Below are 18,051 nucleotides of genomic sequence, written 5' to 3'. Positions count from 1 at the left end.
GGAGGGGGAGGCTGCGGTGGTGGGAGCGGGGGAGAACCGGGCCCCCAAATTGCGGGTTTCCCTGTAGACAGCCGCCGTCTGCTGCGCCCGCTCCGCCCGTCCGCCCCGGGACCGCCTCCATGTGGGTGTCTGTCCGTCTGCGCCCCCTCCTCCTCGGCACGTCTGTCTGTCCAGCGCCTCCCGCGCGGTGACCGTCTCGTTCCCCCTAAATAATAACAACCCAAAGAGGGACAAACCACCTCTCCGGCCTGCCGCTTTGGCCTCAGCCTCCAAGGTCTCCGGGAGCACTATCGCCATTAGGGTCCCAATCCATGGAGACGGATGCACGGGACCCACCTGTCGCGGGCACTCAGCCACGGAGCGCTCTCTCCCGTCTTTCCCGGTCCCCTCACTGGTCCTTGCCTGCTCTCCCAGCCTCTCTCAGCAGGCAGTCAGCTCTCAGTCATGCCGTCCCCTGTCCGGGAAGCTGTCCACAGCACAAGGTCCTAATAACTCATCCCCAACACACACCCCCAGCAAGCCCCATCCAGCAGCTTCATGTGACCAGGGCTGGGCCGAATCTCAGCACAGAGAAGTTGGGTGTGTGATAGTGAGAATGGATGTGACCGTAGGTGAATGTGGGATGGGGACCTCACCTACATCTGGGGTCCCTGAGGCATCCACTGAGTGACAGTAACTGCCCCCACTGAGCCAGCAGTTTCCTGCATGTGCTTTTGTGTCTCAGGATGTGTGGACATTAGCAGCCCTACTGGCTGTGTAGATGTGTGTGTGTGTGTGTGTGTGTGTACAGTTGTAGTGAGTCTTTGCACGTGGGCATTTTTGTGAAACAATGAGTGTGTAAGGATATCTATGGTTTTACCTCATGCTGTGCATTTCTGGCACTCTGTGTATGTCTCTGCGCTGTGTGCAACTGTTGGGGGCCCACTTTTGTGTGCACACAATCCCCCCGGTTCCGTCCCCAGCATCTATCACAATTTCTAATTATGAATTAAGGTCTCATGTGTCCATGTCCAGTGAACCCCCCTGTGCACTGTGAGTGGTTCTCCCAGTAGACTGTTGGGAGTAAATTCACACAGAAAGTATTTAGAAAGTGCTTGGCACAAAACAAACACCTACAAGATCCCATCAGTCTTTGCCATCAGTATTGAGTGCCCTTGAACGCATATGTCCAGAACCTGCGGCTAGCTTTGTGGTTCTCCATTAGCCAGTACCAAATTCTGACTGTCAGTTCTCTTCTATATGATAGGCATGTTCATGGAGCAACTCTAGGGGCAGCAGTGACCAAATGAAGCTGTGTCTGGAAGTCTTGACCCCAGAGTAAGAGAGCAGTGAGCACTCAGCACCCACAAGGCCCAGTTCTGATCATCACTGTGGGGTGCACTTGCTGGGGAAGGCAGATAAGGATTAGGGTGGAATTTGGGGAGGTGGGATAAAGGTTCAGATCCCCCAATGGGACTGGGAATGTGGAAGGTCAAAGAGACTAGAAAGTGCACCTGCTGAAGCAGGTTGTTTGAAAGGTAGACTCCAGAAGGGACTTCCTCTGAGGACTGTTTGGGAACCAAGAATCTGGAGCTGTTTGGAAAGTTTGGTGGAGGAACTGAAACCAGTCTGAATCTTGCAAATTGGAGGAAATACCAATAGCAATAAAATGAAGGCATAAAGTGTAGACTCTTCTGGGGGGGCAGGGTGGGTGCTGATTAAATGTTTGTCCCCTTGCCCAGGGCTGCATTGAGCCCTGGGTCTCATATTCACCAGGCCAGGGCTCTACCCTTGTGCTCCACCCCCAGCCCCTGGTTAGGTCTGAATGATTGATTGAATGAATGAATCAATGAATGAGTGAATGAATGTCATCCGCAGCCACTGGGAGGACCACAGTCCGGGCCTGGGGGAGGGTGGGGCACGCTTGGCCAGGGCTGTTGCTGGGCCCTGGTCTCTGAGACCCCTCAGGCCGGCCCAGCCCTGCAGTTCCCACAGCTCTGGGTCGCGGAGGGTGTGGAGGGGGCCAGGAAGGGAGTGTCGCGGCGGCCGGTAGCAGCCTGCTGGAGAGCTGCCCAGAGTGTCTGCCGAGGAGAGGGCAGCTCCCAGCCTGAGTCACCTCGGAGAAACCCCGGCCGCATACCTGGCCGCTGACATCATTTCGGCCAGGGCACCCCTGGTGGCCTAGACAGCGGACTGAATCACAGACAGAATTCAGCCACCCTGGGCGCAGGCACGTGGCCGGCTGTGACCCCCAGGACACCCCCGCGTGGCCGTCTGGCTGCGGGGGCTCGCGGGCCGCAGGAGGGTCAGTGAGGGGGCATGGGGCCTGAGTCAGGGACAGGGTGGCTCAAGCCAGAGACCACCCAGCCGCAGGCATCCCCGTGGAGCAGGAAGAGAAAGTTAAGGGAGGAAGGCGGTGGGGAGGCCCCAGCCAGTGAGGAGGAAGCACGGGCGGGCGTGACAGAGAGACTGTGGCTTGTGGGCAGGGGCTGGGTGACCTGCGGAGGGGCTGTGGGATGGGGTCTGGGTGCTTGCGCAGAGAATGGAAAACTTATAAGAGAGAAATGGAATCGGCAGAGGACGCAGCACGGCACACGTAGGTGACCCAGTGTAGGGAGGCCCGGCCTCCACCCACCCAGGCTCTGGAGCGCCACGACACACAGTCTATAGGTAGGGCAAGTCCCAAGCCCCCAGTTTCCTTAACAGTTAGTAGCACTAAAAATAATCACTGTTATGTTTACTAATCATAATATCTGATTATATCATTATGATTATTAATAACTCTGTGGATCATACTTTCTGCAATGCACTGTCTTGGGCACTTGACATGTCCTTGGGGATGTCGTTCAGTGGGAGAGCACTTGCTTAGCACACTTACTTAGGCACGGGTTCCATCCCCTGCAACACACAAAAAAAAAATTTGCTGGGAGCTGGGTGCTATTTTCCTCACTGTAGAGATGGCTGAACCGTGGCTCAGAGAAGTTGAATCACTTGTCCAGTGTCACACAGCTTGTGCCCTCCTTCTGCTATTATTGGGAGGGTTAAACAAGAATACAGCGGACCTGTAGTGTAGTGTACCTGATGTAGTGCCTGGTACAAGGTTAATTTTCTTGATTGACTCTGTTCTCATTATTAATTGTCATATAATTTTCATTAAGTCCAGATGGAAAGAATTCCAAAACACCTTCACCACTGTGCTCTGGTCCTATTTTTTAGCTCCCATAGTCCTTCCGCTGTTTTATTGTTTTTTAAACTAAGATTGAGCCTGGGATGCTTAATCACTGAGCCACATCCATAGCACTTTTTATTTATTATTATTTTTTTATTTTGAGACGGGGTCTTGCTAAGTTGCTTAGAACCTGCCTAAATTGCTGAGGCTTGGTCTGAACTTGTGATCATCCTGCCTCAGCCTCCTGAGCCACTGGGGTTTCAGGCATGTGCCACCACACTGGTTGCTACCTCTTTGGACTTACATGTTCATAGTTGGGAGAAAGTGCTTCCCGGGGATGACCTCCTCACCCAGAGATCAGAATTAGGCAATGGTTGCCTAGCCTCACCCCCACCAGGAAGTCCTCCAGGCTTGCTCTAGCCTCACTTAGCACTCCCACCAGCCAATGCCCGGAGTGGCTGCAGCCAGTGATCACACCATCTGCATCTGGGTTGGTGCAGCTCTCTGGGCATGTCTGCCCTGCCCTGCCTGTGTATCCACGTGTGGAACTGTGTGCGTGGTTGTGTGTGGAAGAGAGGCTGAGCCATGGTGGAAGCCAGGTGTGTGATTCAGAGTATCCCAGGGCCTGGGGGTGCCTACCTCTGTAGGGTTTATGGCACAGAGCAAGTCAGAGGGCGTTTAGGGGCTCTTAGTAATCCTGTGACTGGGCCTCTGCACAAGCGTCTTGTGGGAAGCCTGCAGAAACTCTGTGTGTCTGCAGCTCTGAGGTGTCACTCGGTGTGTGTGGACAGGTAGAGGTATGTGGATTGGGGTTTGAACACCTCTGAGTGCATGCACAGTGTGTTTAATGTGTGTGTGTGATAGGTGTGTTCACAACCATTTGGGTGTCTACACTCTTCTTACACCTCGAAATGTCCTGTGCCTGGGCACAGTCCATATCTGTAAGTTGGTACCCGTGGGCACCTTCCATTTCCATGGTTTGGACTCTGTAAACCAAACCCCCTTCCTCCCACCCAGCCAGGAAGACCCTGGACTCCAGCTCAGCTCCTCGTGGGGCGCTGCGGATGGTTCCACCTGGACTCAGCCCCCTGCTGGCACCTGCTCAGCAACATCTTCCCCTGTCAATCAGAGCAACGGCAAAGCAAGAGAGGCCGGGAGGTTCCATGGAGACGCCTGTCAGGGCGTCTGAGTAGGTGCACGAACGATCAGGGTTCACTGACTCCACAAATACTTCTTAAGCACCCACAGCATTCTCCGCACTGGGCTGGGAGCAGGCAGGGACCAGGTCAGTGTCAGTCCAGCCCGTACAGGGCTCGCGGTCCAGGTCTGTCTCTGGTTATGACCCCCAAGGAGCTGTGAGCGGGCCTCTGGGAAGAGGGGTCCTGAGCCAGCAGGATCAGGAGGGCTTCCTGGAGGGCGGGCTGGAGGAGCAGAGAGCCAGAGGAGGCAGAGGACGGACGGGCGCCCTGGGAAGAGGCCAAAGACCAGGGCGACTGGCAGACTGGCGCGGGAAGTGGAGCAGGAGACATGAAGCTGGGCGGCCGGCACCTGCGGCTCTCGCCAGGCTTCCTGGGCTGCCGTGAGGAGTCCAAATGCAGAATGATGGGCTACTGGAGGGTCCACCTAGGAGTCCCCAATCAGGGCCTGAAGCTCCACCAACACCCGCTCCGGGAGGCTTCCAGGCCCAGGGGAGCTGCCCAGCCAGCACCATCCTCTATTGGACCCTGGGCCCTGAGGAGGCCGTAGGTAGGAAATCGGCCCAGGGGCCCTCAGAGGGGGCAGGCAGGGCATAGAAGACAGGCCACACATGCATGCCTGGGCACATGGCTCTTCTCATGCCCCAGAAAGGTCCACAGTCTTGCTCCCCACAAGAGGGGCCCTGTCGCTTGGGCACCGCAGGGGCTTGGGGAAGATGACCACTCCAGATCTCCAGGTGATTCATGATGGCACGAGGAGTCGTGAAGTGCTGCCCCCAGGCTTGATGTCCCTGTGCCTCTGTACAAAGAGGATGACAATAAGCTACTCATGGGGCCAGCGTGGGGTCAAGCCCCACAGGGATCCTGCCTCTCCGCTCACTCAAGTCTTCCTTCTCCTGGAAACTTCCTAGGACTGAGCCCGTGGAGTTGAACTTGACTTTTCTGCTTCTCACTCTGGAGAGCAGGTGTGTATGCTGTGGTGTGTGCATGCGCGTGGGCTTTTGAGTGACGCTGTGTGTTAAGTCTTCAGAGCTGCCTTTTCCCTTAGACATGGCACAGTGCCTAGGGCCCAGACCGACATAAGTGGCCCACAAAAATGGACGAGGTTCACGTGTGTAAAAATCAGAACGAGCTGGGTGCAGTGGCAACTCAGGAGGCTGGAACAGGAGGACTGCAAGTTCAAGGCCAACCTCAGCAACTTAGTGAGACCCTAGGCAACTTAGCGAGATCCTGTCTCAGAATAAAAAATTAAAAGGGATGGAGTTGTGGCTCAGTGGTAAAGCACTACTGCTTAAATCCCCAGTATCTACCACCCCCCAATTTTTTTAAAGTCAGGATGACTTTTTTTTTAAGCTCTAAATTAGTGTCTCACTAAATTACTGAGGCTGGCCTCAAGCTTCTGATCCTCCTGCCTCAGCCTCCTGAGTCACTGGGATTATAGGCCACTATGCTGGCCAGGATGACTTCATCTTAATAACAAAATAAGCACACGCACTATGCCAGAAACCTCACGGAATCCCCCACCAGCCCCATAAACTGGGGACTATTTCTGTCTTCCTTTCCCAGACAGGAAAACAGGCTCCAGATGTCACAAGCTCAAGTTCACCCAGCTGTGAAGTGGTAAAGCCAAAATGTGAGCTGAGGCTACCTGGCTTCCAGGTTTTTGAGGGGCAGAAGTAAATGCCCAGTGTCTGTGTGAGTGTGTGAGTGTGAGGCATGCAAACCCCTCCATTTCCACATCTTAGTGTGAACAATAGTGCAAAGCACAGACTCTGGAGCCCCACACCCTGCATGCTTAGCCCAGCTCTATCAGGCACTTGCTTTGTGACTGCAGGTCAGTGACCTTACCTCTCTGGGCTTCTGTTTCCTTGCTTCCCTCCGATCAGTGTTATGAGAATTCAGGGGGTGAATAAAAGCACTTGAGAAGAATTGGCTCTTGTAATTGTTGAACCATTTGTTTGGGTGCTTCTGCCGGATGTATATTATTTTTGGAAGGGGGGACTGAGGATTGACCTGGGGCCATTTAACCACTGAGCCCCATCCCCAGCCCTTTTTATTTTTCATTTTGACCTTGAACTTGAGATCCTTCTGTCTCAGCCTCCCAAGTCTGGGATTACAGGTGTGGGCCATTGCACCCTGCTCAGGATGCGTAGCACTTGGCCTGAATGTTTGTGTGTCGCCATGATCTCGGCTCTTGCAGGTGGTGCTTGTGGTGTGTGTGAACATATGTATCCCTGTGCATCTGCAGTAAGGTTTAGCAGTCCCCGGGTGTTTTGGGGTCCATCCCTGTCCCTGTCATCTGTACATCTGAATTTGTCTCCTGTGTGTTTGGACACATGTCGGGTATTCGTCGCCACGTGACAGTGTGTTCTACATACGGGTGTGCCTGTGAAACAGTATCTGTGATCATGTGTGTGGCTGCTTGTGGGCAGATGTCCGAGTGCCCTTGTGGCCCTGTGGACTGTGAGTACTCACAGCAATGGCTTCGTGGAAGTTACACGCTGCCTGTGCTGGGTGTGAAGGTCTTGGGCAGCCAAAGTAAGGATTTGCGTTTCCTTTATTCCATGGAAGAGAAGATGAGGGGCTTGGGACAGTAAGGGGTCACTCCCTGTCTGATGCCAGTGCCGAGTCATTGCCTGTTGGTGGCTGCTGTGTCATATCCTAGTCCCTGTCTCCCCTTCCGGACTGGTAGCAGACAGAGGGGGCGTGGGGGAACCAGGTGAGACTAGGCTTTAGTCTGGAAATCCTAACCACCCTTATCACCACCTCATGTCCTTCTAGCCTTCTATAGCTCCGGGTCTCCTCTCCCAGGAATTAAGACTCTCCTGGGAATTAGGAACCACTCCTTCCTCCTGTTTGGTATCAGAACTGTTGTGTGGCCAGGCACAGTGGTGCATGCCTGTTATCCTAGCAGCTGGGGAGGCTGAGGCAGGAGGATTGCATGTTCAAACCCAGCTTCAGCAACAGCGAGGCGCTAAGCAACTCAGTGAGACCCTGTCTCTAAATAAAATATAAAATAGGGCTGGGGATGTGGCTCAGTGGTCAAGTGCCCCTGAGTTCAATCCCCGGTACCAAAAAAAAAAAAAAAAAAATGCTGTGTGGCCCTGAGCCAGGCATTTCTCCTCTCTGAGACTATGAGAGTCAACATATTTAAGGTGCTTCTCCATCGGTGCCCAGGATCGGGCCAGGCAGTGCACTGGGAGTGCCAGGGTCCCTGGGGCAGCAGCTGGTGGTACCCTTCTTAATGGTGCCTCAGAGTTGGGGACTCTGGCATGGGAAATACTTTAGTTAGATTCTTGAACCCTATTTGTTAACCAAGTTGCCTCAGGTAAGTTGCCTCTGAGCCCAAGTTATGCGCTGTGAGTGGTTCTGGCTGACTGCAAAGTTTATAAATGCCCCATAGATGGAAGCTACAATGACACCAGTCCACCCCAGAGAGAGGGTTTTCAGGGTATTTCACTCAGCCAGGCAGGTGGCAAAAATCCTCCCAGGCAGGGAGGAAACTGAAAGTTGGAGTGCTCAGCCTGTCCTCTGAGCTAGGTTTACACCTATAATCCCACTACTGAGGACAGTATGGCAGGGAGATCTCTTGAGCACAGGAGTTCAAGGCTAGCCTGGGCAACATAGCAGAGAACCTGTCTCAAAAACGAAAGTAGGGGGCTGGGGATGTGGCTCAAGCGGTAGCCCGCTCGCCTGGCATGCGGGCGGCCCGGGTTCGATCCTCAGCACCACATACAAAACAAAGATGTTGTATCCGCCTACAAAACAAAGATGTTGTATCCGCCGATAACTAAAAAATAAATATTAAAATTCTCTCTCTCCTCTCTCACTCTCTCTTTTAAAAAAAAAAAAGTAGGTGGTTCAGAATTTGATAATTCTAGGTTTAAATTTCTTGTAATGGAGCCAGATGCGGTGGCATAGGCCTGTAATCTTAGTGACTCAGGAGGCTGAGGCAGGAAGATGGCCAGATCAAAGACAGCCTCAGCAACTTAACCAGGCCCTAAGCAATTTAGCCATACCCTGTCTCGAAATAAAAAATAGAAATAAAAAATAAAAAGGTCGGAGCATGTGGCTCAGTGATTAGGCACCCCTGGGTTCAATCCCTGGTACCTAAATAAATAAATTTCTTGCAATGAGGTCTTAATCTAAGTATCATTTTCCTGTCTTATAAAATGAAGATTTTTTTCTCCCTTAACTTCCAAAGTTGTTTTAAGGATTATACGTCTAGTATTGGAAGACTTAGTTGAGGATCTGGTTCTTGCTAAGCGCTAAATATATTGTTATTGTTATTATTATTACTATCATCATTATTTTCACACCCACTCATTTTGGCTGTCTCCCGACAAGTCTATAAAGCAGGAAGGAGAAGCCACCAACACCATCGGCCAGAGGCTTCACCCGGTTTCATCCTTATTTACTCCAAATCTGCATGCCTTCCAAAAGCGGGACCCCGAGGCCAGCCGGGTCCCAAACACACACCCTTCGCTCAGCAGGGAAAAGCGCAGCTGAAGGTCAAGAGAGGGGAAACATTTCCCAAGCTCAGCGAGTCAGGGCAGAAGCTGAGACTAGCCCTGGGACTTGAACCCCACCTCCACTTTCACCTGGAGCATCACAGCGCTTCCAATCCCGCTTGGGACTCAGTTTCCCCGCCTACGTGGCTACACCACACTAATTAGGGTCTCCTTTTGGAGATCGGCTCTTCCTATCGAGTGGGGGCGCTGCATCAGCGGCAGACGGGCGGGTGGGGGCGCCAGAAGTAAAGAAGACCCTTAAGTTGGGGGGCCTCCCACACCAGGGTCAGCACCGGCCTTCCCGGGACAATTTAAGCGCCTATTAATACCAGCCCCCGGGGCGGCTTAGCACTGCGCAGGCGCGGGCGGGTTCCGCAGGCACACAGGGTGCGCGCCGAGAACGAGCGAGGGATTCCCTCTGACGTCATTGCTAGGATACCAAACAAACACTCGGCTGCGGCGGCCGAGCTCCTTATATGGCTAATTGCGTCACAGGAACTCCGGGGAGGCGGGGCCGGGATCCCCTCCCGCCGAGGGGTCCGGAACGCAGCCCCCGAGACCCCAGAGGTTCCAAAAGTCATACAGGTGAGCAGGTCGAAGCTAAGAAAGACCCCTTGATGGACAGCGCGAGGCTCTGTTTAACCCGGACTGAAATTTTGGGAAGTTTGCGAAGCGCGGAGCTAGTGACGTAAGCAAGGGGGCGGGTCTCGGGCATATAAATACAGGCTGGCGGCTCTGGGCTTCATTCATAAGACTGAGAGCTACCGCCACGGCAGGGACACGCGGAGCCTAGACTTGGGGAGTTGATTATTGTGTTTCTTCTTCTTGAGGATCGTGAAATTTATTTTCTCCGGAAAGAAAGTTTGTGGAAGAATTCTTCTAGATATTTCTTCGTTTATTTTGGAGGAGCGACTTTTTTCGTCTTCTTTATTTCTCCCCTCCCTCGTGAGACCCGCCGGACGCGTGGAAGAGACCGCACCTGAAGCGAATTCTGTACAGCGGGCAGCGCTTTCGGCCTCTGGGGGAGCGATCCCCGCTTGCTCCTGGGTCCTACGGAACCTGGACTTTCAGGAGGTGCAGCGGCATCCTGTAGGGGTCTGTACACTTAAGAAGGACTGCACAGAAACTTTGCCACTGTTGGAGCAGGACGAAGGCCCTCCCGAGCTTCACCGAACAGCGTACTTTGGGGACGGCCTCGGCTCACCCCGGAATCGCACCTTACTTACCCACCCGGCCATAGCCTTGGCTTCCCGGCGACCTCAGCGTGGTCACAGGGCCCCCCCTGTGCCCAGGGAAATGTTTCAGGCTTTTCCCGGAGACTACGACTCCGGCTCCCGGTGCAGCTCTTCACCCTCCGCCGAATCTCAGTATCTGTCTTCAGTGGACTCCTTCGGCAGTCCACCCACCGCCGCCGCCTCCCAGGTAAGTCCTAGACGATAGAGGTACTGCTTTGTAGATCTTATACTTTAAGTCTAGGGTGCCGCGAACACCCGCCACCCATCAAAGCCGCGCCAAAACCCAGGATCTGAGTTGGCTTACGGTGCACTTTGCAAACTGCAAAGAATCGGGAGATATTTGCAACTGGTCCTGTGCGCGGAGCGCGGGGAGGGAATGCAGCTGGGCAAGCTTTGAGGCGTGTGTTGGCGGGGGGGAGGGTGTACTCCAGTCAGTGCAACGTGTATGCCGCAGCAGAGCTCAGAACTTTTAGCCGGCTCCGGACAGTCCCCGGCTTAGATCCCCAACCTGAAGCTAGCGCAGTTACGCTAGAGGAGAAAACCCGGGGAAGCTACCAGTAGCTTCCTCTTCTTTTCTCCTCCTTCGGAGCGCTGATTCTAACACCCGATCGGCCTCCATCCAGTCGGGAAAGCGGGTCTCGAACCCTCAGCTACGCTGCCTCCGCCTCCTGCGCGGATACGTAACGGGGGACCCGTGCGTAACGGCTGACGCGCTGGAATCCTCCGTCTGACGCGGGGCACGCACGGCGCGCAGCGCCCCCTTCGTCCGCCCCGCCCCTGACGTCCCGGGAGCGTTCTATTTTGGAACGCCGAGGCCACGTTGCTAAGGGAGGGGGCAGTCTGGCGTTCCGATTGGTCGCCGCAGCGCAAGCTTTGGCCAATCAACTTTCCCTTCCTATTTGTAGGGCTCAGTTCCCTTCCCCCTCTGTGTCCCCGGAACCCGTGGTTCCTCGGCGCTAGGGTCTCTTACAGAACTCTAGGGAGAGAGCGAGGGGACTCGTGTGGCGACTAGAGCGACTTCTCTGCGATCCAATGGGTCTGAGAGGACCTTGCGGGGATCTGGCCCCTCGGCTCTCAGAAGCAGGAGGTGTCTGTTTGTGTGCCGGCGTTTTTTCGGGAGATATGGTGCTTGTCACCTTCGTCTCCAGGCACACAGAGAAACTCTTTTATTCCTTCTGCTCTGGACACCCGGCTCATCTAGTGTGTCTGAAGACAAAACTAGAACCGCTAGCGGGAGGGGAACCAGGCAGGTGGTCTCCAGGAGCTCCGCCCCCCCTGAGTTCCCAGGGCGCTGATTGGCCCGGGAGCCAGCCCGTCCCTCACCACGCCCCCCGGGAGAGTAGTTCAGCCTAAAGAGCAATTCTAGGATTCCACTTGCGGGTGGGTGGGCGATGAGCGCTGCTAGGGCTTGGGGGCTCAGGTCCTACACCCTTCCCTCTCCGCGAAAGTCTGAGGGAGCCCGATTGTCACTTTTCTGTACCTGTCCGTCTACCTTAACCTGTCTATCACGGTCTCACTAGGGAGAGGCAGTTACTTGAAAAGATGCTAACTCCTAGGCCTGTCCCCCACCACCGTTTTTAACTGGGATCCCCGTCCCTGCTGGAGACCTCTCACAGAGGGGTGTGTGTATGTGTGTGTGTGTAGAGGAAGGCTTGGTCTAAGGCCTCTCCCTCTCCCTCCCCTTGCCTCTGGGGTGGGGGTGGGGTGTTGTGGCTGTGTGTGTGGCTGTGGCTCCGTCCCGGGGTTCTGTCACCCGGCTGTGTCCAGCCTCCTCCCCACCCCCCACACCTAAGAGTCACCAACCCGGGGTGTGATTCACCACCCGCTGGAACCGTGCAACCTTTCCCCGAGGAAGAAGGAGGAGGTAGAAGCCAGTTGAGCAGAAATCCTCTCATTAACCACTGCGTCACGGTGTAGTGGAAGGGTGGGTGTTGTGGCTTTTTGCCTGTGACACACACATCCACACCCGCTCACCCTGTGCTCACTCACGGGGTCGGTGTGTGTTATGTGTGTTGGGTGTGTGTGTGTCGGTGTCTTTGTTTGTGTGTCTACGCCTGTGTGTGTATGTGTCACCCCGTAGGAGTGCGCCGGTCTGGGGGAAATGCCCGGTTCCTTCGTGCCCACGGTCACCGCGATCACAACCAGCCAGGACCTCCAGTGGCTCGTGCAACCCACCCTCATCTCTTCCATGGCCCAGTCCCAGGGACAGCCACTGGCTTCCCAGCCCCCGGCAGTAGACCCCTACGACATGCCAGGAACCAGCTACTCCACACCAGGCATGAGTGGCTACAGCAGTGGCGGAGCTAGTGGCAGTGGCGGGCCTTCAACCAGCGGAACTACAAGCGGACCTGGGCCTGTCCGTCCAGCCCGAGCCCGGCCTAGGAGACCCCGAGAGGAAACGGTGAGCATGGGGCATCAGGAGTTGGCCTGATGGGGGAGAAAGCAAGAGATGTAGGAACTTTGTCACTGTTGGGTGGTGGTCTGCTAAGGCCTCAAGGCTGCAGCAACCCTGTCATTCTTGCTTTAGTAGAGGGTCCTGTTTGGGTTCTTGGGGGTTCTGGAAGAAGAGGAGGTTTGGCATGGATTTAGAACATGTGCTGGGTCCTCAAACCTCATGGCCTGTATTTCCCCTACTCAGCTTACCCCAGAGGAAGAGGAGAAGCGAAGGGTTCGCCGGGAACGGAACAAGTTGGCAGCAGCTAAATGTAGGAACCGGAGGAGGGAGCTGACTGACCGGCTGCAGGCGGTAAGGATGGTACCTGGGTGCGGTGAGGGTGTGCTGAGGGGCTCTGTCCCCTGCCTCTAGCTGTGCCTCATCCTGGCATGAAAACACATGGGTCTAGGGACAGTGAGGCCAGATGGGGTGGCCCTGGCCACAGAGTTCCCTACCTATTGTGTCCACTCTTGGCCACTCCCTCGATTCTCTGATTTATGACCCCATGCACCCCTCTCCTGGCCTCCTTCCCACCTGGAGGGGAGCTCCAGTCATTTCTGCATTTGGTCATGGACATGCAAAACATTTTTGCCTCAGTTTCTCCCTCTCTTCAACCCCTCAACAAATGTTCCAGGCCCCTTTTACTTTGAACATTATGGAGAATCTGTGAAATTAATTATTTTACTGAATGTCAAATGCCTATCTCTTGCTCCAGCTACCCACGGTTCTCCAGAACTTGGGCTGGTGGCATTCACCCAAACCCACTCCTTTCTATGCCAAATCTCAGCCTGAGAATTCCCTACTTTATGCTTACAGAGTGCTCTGCTACCCCTTGAGAAATCCAGGGAAATTCTCTACTTTCCTACTGGATCTCTTCCCTGGGAGTTGGGGAGGAAGGGGTAACAGCAGGGATGGCATTAAAAACCCCATAACAATCGTTTATTCACTCAACAAACCTCTGAGTGCTTCCTGCACATCAGAGACTTCCCTGTGCACCTGGCCTCTTTCCTAGCCATCCATTGGGCACATGGGGAAACTGAGACTTGCAAGAGGAAACGGAGACTATGCTGAAGGACACTAGGACTCCAGTTTCAGGGGGTTTCCTTTCTGTCGGGAGCTGCAGCTTCAGGCTCAGCAGCAAGTCTAGGGGGAGTCTGGAGCCACCTTCCCTAGTCACTGACATACCTTTGCTCTTTCCTCCCTCTCTCCTCTGACCTGGCCTCGCGGCCTCAGGAGACAGATCAGCTGGAGGAAGAAAAGGCAGAACTGGAGTCGGAGATCGCCGAGCTCCAAAAGGAGAAGGAACGTCTGGAGTTTGTGCTGGTGGCCCACAAACCGGGCTGCAAGATCCCCTACGAAGAGGGGCCCGGGCCCGGCCCGCTGGCGGAGGTGAGAGATTTGCCGGGGTCAGCATCCGCTAAGGAAGATGGTTACAGCTGGCTGCTGCCGCCCCCGCCACCACCGCCCCTGCCCTTCCAGACCAGCCAAGACGCACCCCCCAACCTGACGGCTTCTCTCTTTACACACAGTGAAGTTCAAGTCCTCGGCGACCCTTTCCCCGTTGTTAACCCTTCGTACACTTCCTCGTTTGTCCTCACCTGCCCGGAGGTCTCCGCGTTCGCCAGCGCCCAACGCACCAGCGGCAGTGACCAGCCTTCCGACCCCCTGAACTCGCCCTCCCTTCTTGCTCTGTGAACTCTTTAGACAAACAAAACAAACAGTCCCACAAGGGAGAGAGATTTGGACGAGGAGGAGAGAGGGGAAGAGACAAAGAGGGCATGTGGCCTCCCTGACTCTTCTGTCTGACCCTCTGCCGCCACTGCCGTCGGACAGGAGGACCTCCTTGTGTTTTGTGCGGGCCTCTTGTTTCTGTGCCCCGGCGAGGCCGGCGGGAGAGCTGGTGACTTTGGGGACAGGGGGTGGGGAGGGAATGGATACCCCCAGATACCTGTTAGTCCTGTCACTTCAATCCAACCTCTGGGGATGGGTGGGGGGAGACGCCCACTTCCGGCGTGGGACACAGAAGGGCGCTGCAGGAGGGCAGCGGGGCGGGGCTGGAGCGTGCAGGGAGGCCCAACAAGGAATCGCCACACTCCCCCTGGCCCTTCCACGCCCACCCTTGAGGGGGCTGGCCAGTCTGCTCCCCCAGCACCCCGACCTCGGCTTATCCACCCCACGTTTCCACGAGGTTAGAGCCTCCTCTGGGCAGATTTGAGTCCCCCTAGGGGGAAGCCGATGGCCCCCCTGAAAACCTGCTTCCCCCCAGACCTAATCTGAAATGTGAACTTCTTCCTTGACCGTCCGGCCGCTCCCTCCCGGTAAAACTGGCCAGGATGGAACTTTCCGGCCTCCTGGGACCCAGCCCAGGCCCCGGCCCAGCCGGTGGCCAGCCCCCTTTGCATTGCAGTGTTGTGCCCAGCCCCTCCTCCAGCCGCCCGGCCGTCCTTGTTGGGCCTTTCTGGTTTCCGGCAGCAGGGGGCGCTGCGCCGCCGTCCTGCTGGACTGCTGTATACTGTGAATGAGCCGGCGATGGGGTCAGGCCGGGCGGGCAGAAGCCCGGCCCCCCAAAGCCTTTCTTGGGTCTCCCCTGCCCCACCGCCTCCTTCTCCCCGGGACAATGAGTTAGATCCAAAGGGATGACAGATTCGAGGGGGGCTGACAGTGATCCGCGCCCTTGGCCTCTCTCCTCAGGACCCTGGGCCGAGCCCTGGCCTTCTTCTTGAAGGCCCTGCCTCCTTCCCCAGCCTAGGACGCCAACTTCTCCCTGCCCTCGGCGCCCCACGTCCTCCCTCTCCAGAAGGGGAGCGAGGGGCTCGGCATTCTCGGGAGAAGTTTTAAGGGCTGAGGCTTTGGCCCCCGACCCCCAATATTTTGGGACTGGCCAACGTGGAGGGGCCGGCCTGCCACCCTCCCCTCCCCTGGCCCCTGCAGCCCATCTGGGTCCGGCTCTCCCTCCCGCCTGTCCTTGTGCTTCATCTCACGGGAATTTCATCGTGAGGCAAATTTCTATTTTTTAATATGGGGGGGTGGCCCCGCCCCCTCCGTGCTGCATGGACCACACATTCCACGGCCGACCCGTGTCCGGCCCTGGCCCAGACCCTCCCGAGCTATTTATCCCTTTCCTGGTTTCCGAAAGGCACTTATATCTATTATGTATAAATAAATATATTATATATGGGTGTGTGTGTGCGCGTGCGAGTGTGTGAGCGCTTCTGCATTTACCAGCGTGCCGTGGAGTTGGACTGCTTCTGGAAACTTTGAACCCGTCTGTCTGGCTGTCTATCAGACGTCTCCCTTCTTGTCTAGGCCCCTCTGGCTGTGCTGACAGTCCCTGACGGCCTTCCACAGTGTCTTCTCTCTCTGGCCATGTCCACCTGTCTTTTTCCTGACTGTCCCTGATCCTCCAGCTGTCTGCTGACTCTCGGTTTGTTGGGGACATGAGATTTCATTTTTGTGAGTAAGCTGAGGGATGGTAGATTTGTACGATCTGTATCATTGAGAATTCTGGGTGCGAGTGTGAGACTTTGTGCGGGGCCTGCCCCTGCCAATCACAATTTATTGACTCCCCAACCCCCACTCCATGCTGTATTTGTGGATCTTTTGTATTTTGCACCTGACCCGGGGGGCTGGGGCAGGCTGGCACTGGACTGCTCCCCTCCCCCTTTGGTTCTGCACTGTCGCCAATAAAAATCTCTTAAAAATGCATGCACCAGGCCTCTGTGTCTATTTTCTCTTGGCATCCATTACCTGGCTTCCTTTCAGCAGGAGAAAGTAAGGTTAGATTGCTAGGAAGACCACACACATACACACACAAGAGTTCCTACAGCAGGATGAAAGGAGGCTGGACAGTGAGGAAGACTTCCCATGCACACAGACTGTGCCTCCTATTAGGAAAAGTAAGGAGGCAGAATATTAGCTGTGAGGAACTGATGTGCTGATGGGTTTTAGAGGTGTCCTGGTGGGGGAGGAATTTACAAGGAAACTGGAAACTTGGATGCCTAATGGCTTAAGCAAAAGTTGAGCAGGTAAAACCTTCCATAGGAGAGGTTTTAGAAATCCCAACCTCCCACAAACGAAGACCATTCAGGCTGCGAACAGAGATCCCAGGATTATATGAATTACAAAATCTTGGATCTCTTGCATTCGAGATGAGTTTCCTTTGTTTCTGTGTGACCATTGCTTTTGGGTTCGAGCTGGATCCAGAGCTAAATAAAAATAAATAAATAAATAAAAATTAAAAATTGCCATTTTCTCTTTTCAAAGATACGGTGGAGATTCCCCACTGCAAAATCCTAGCCCTCTTTTACTGCATGGCAACAAGCAATCTGGCAATGGAGGGGCCGGCAGGTCACTTGAATTTTTTTGTTGTTGTTTCTTTTGAACCCAGGGGTGCTTAACTACCCAGCCACATCTCCAGCCCTTTTTAGTTTTTATTTTGAGACACTAAGTTGTGGAAATTCTCCCTAAGTTACTGGGGCTAGCTTTGAACTTGCAATCCTCTTGTGCCCCTGCGTCAGGCTTAAATTTCTTAGTAAATGAATAAACAAGAGAATATTTATTTATTTTTAATTACTGAGGCTTGAACCCAGGGGTGCTGTATCCCTGAGCTATATCCCTACATCCCAGCCCTTCTTATTTTTTGAGATTCAGTTTTGCTAAATTGCCCAGGTTAACCTGGAACTTGCAATCCTCCTGCCTCAGCCTCCTGTGTAGCTGGGATTACAGGTGTGCACCCCTGCACCAGACTGGAATTAATTTTAATTAATTTTAAAAATGAAAAAAAAATGTGATAAGCACCTTCACTAGGGTTACTGCAAAGACCAAGCCCCAGGCCCTGCCCTCTAAGACTCATGGTCCAGTGGGGGATACAGACTAGTCCCCAGTCAGGGACAACACAAGTAAACAGGGCTGGGGGGAATCTATGGGGCTAAGGGAGCTCAGCAAGACTTCTTGGAGGAGTGGACAGCAGAGCCGAGTTCTAGAGGACAAATGGAGAGTACAGAAAGTGATGGGAAAAGACTGAGGCCAACAAAATAGCAGGTGCAGAGATCTGCTTGTGGTGGTGGGGGGGGAGGCTTCATACATACTTCACATTTCCATCGAGGGAGCTGGGTGTTCATGGTGACTACAGCCAAGGGTGTGGAGCAAGAGATCAGCAGGTGCCAGTTTCTTCATGCAATTAAATTTTAGGCTGTGGAATTTAGATCTTGAGGACATTAGAGAGCCATGACAGGTTTTGAGATTTAGGTTGGGGCTGATTTGTGCTCTACGTTGATTTCTCTAGTCATCAGGTTAAGAGTGGCCTGAGTAGTGCACACCTGTAAATCCAGTGGCTCAGAAGGCTGAGGCAGGAGGGTCACAAGTTCAAAACCAGCCTCAGCAATTTAGTAAGGTCCTAAGCAACTTATTGAGATTCTGTCTCTAAATAAAATAGAAAAAAAAGGGGGGGCGCTGGGGATATGGCTGAGTGGTTAAGCACTCCTGGGTTCAACATCTGGTACAAAAAAAAAAAAAAAAGGGGCTTAAC

General features: G+C 54.3%; 1 protein-coding gene across 2 annotated transcripts; it reads left to right on the top strand.

The window, feature by feature from the left end:
• Nucleotides 1-9,576: 9,576 nt before the first annotated feature.
• On the top strand, nucleotides 9,577-16,229 carry Fosb (FosB proto-oncogene, AP-1 transcription factor subunit). 2 transcript variants are annotated; one of them, XM_048790698.1, is made up of 5 exons: nucleotides 9,578-10,277; nucleotides 12,171-12,491; nucleotides 12,729-12,836; nucleotides 13,758-13,913; nucleotides 14,054-14,422. In XM_048790698.1, the coding sequence occupies exons 1-5, from the start codon at nucleotides 10,152-10,154 to the stop codon at nucleotides 14,054-14,056; spliced, it is 714 nt and encodes a 237-aa protein (XP_048646655.1). In that variant the 5' UTR covers nucleotides 9,578-10,151; the 3' UTR covers nucleotides 14,057-14,422. The 2 variants fall into 2 exon arrangements, with proteins under 2 accessions (XP_015352189.1, XP_048646655.1); XM_015496703.2 differs by having other exon boundaries at nucleotides 9,577-10,277; nucleotides 13,758-16,229.
• The last annotated feature ends 1,822 nt before the right edge of the window (nucleotides 16,230-18,051 follow it).

Source organism: Marmota marmota, unplaced genomic scaffold, assembly GCF_001458135.2.
Source record: "Marmota marmota marmota unplaced genomic scaffold, marMar, whole genome shotgun sequence".
Classification (NCBI taxonomy): domain Eukaryota; kingdom Metazoa; phylum Chordata; class Mammalia; order Rodentia; family Sciuridae; genus Marmota; species Marmota marmota.
Note: the sequence above shows the minus strand (reverse complement) of the source record. Positions and strands in the feature narration are given on the sequence as shown.

Coding starts and splice junctions, on each gene's coding strand:
- Fosb (XM_015496703.2), top strand. CDS start 10,152: ATGTTTCAGGCTTTTCCCGGAGACTACGACTCCGGCTCCCGGTGCAGC. Junction 10,278..12,170: donor CCACCGCCGCCGCCTCCCAG/GTAAGTCCTAGA, acceptor GTCACCCCGTAG/GAGTGCGCCGGTCTGGGGGA. Junction 12,492..12,728: donor GGAGACCCCGAGAGGAAACG/GTGAGCATGGGG, acceptor TCCCCTACTCAG/CTTACCCCAGAGGAAGAGGA.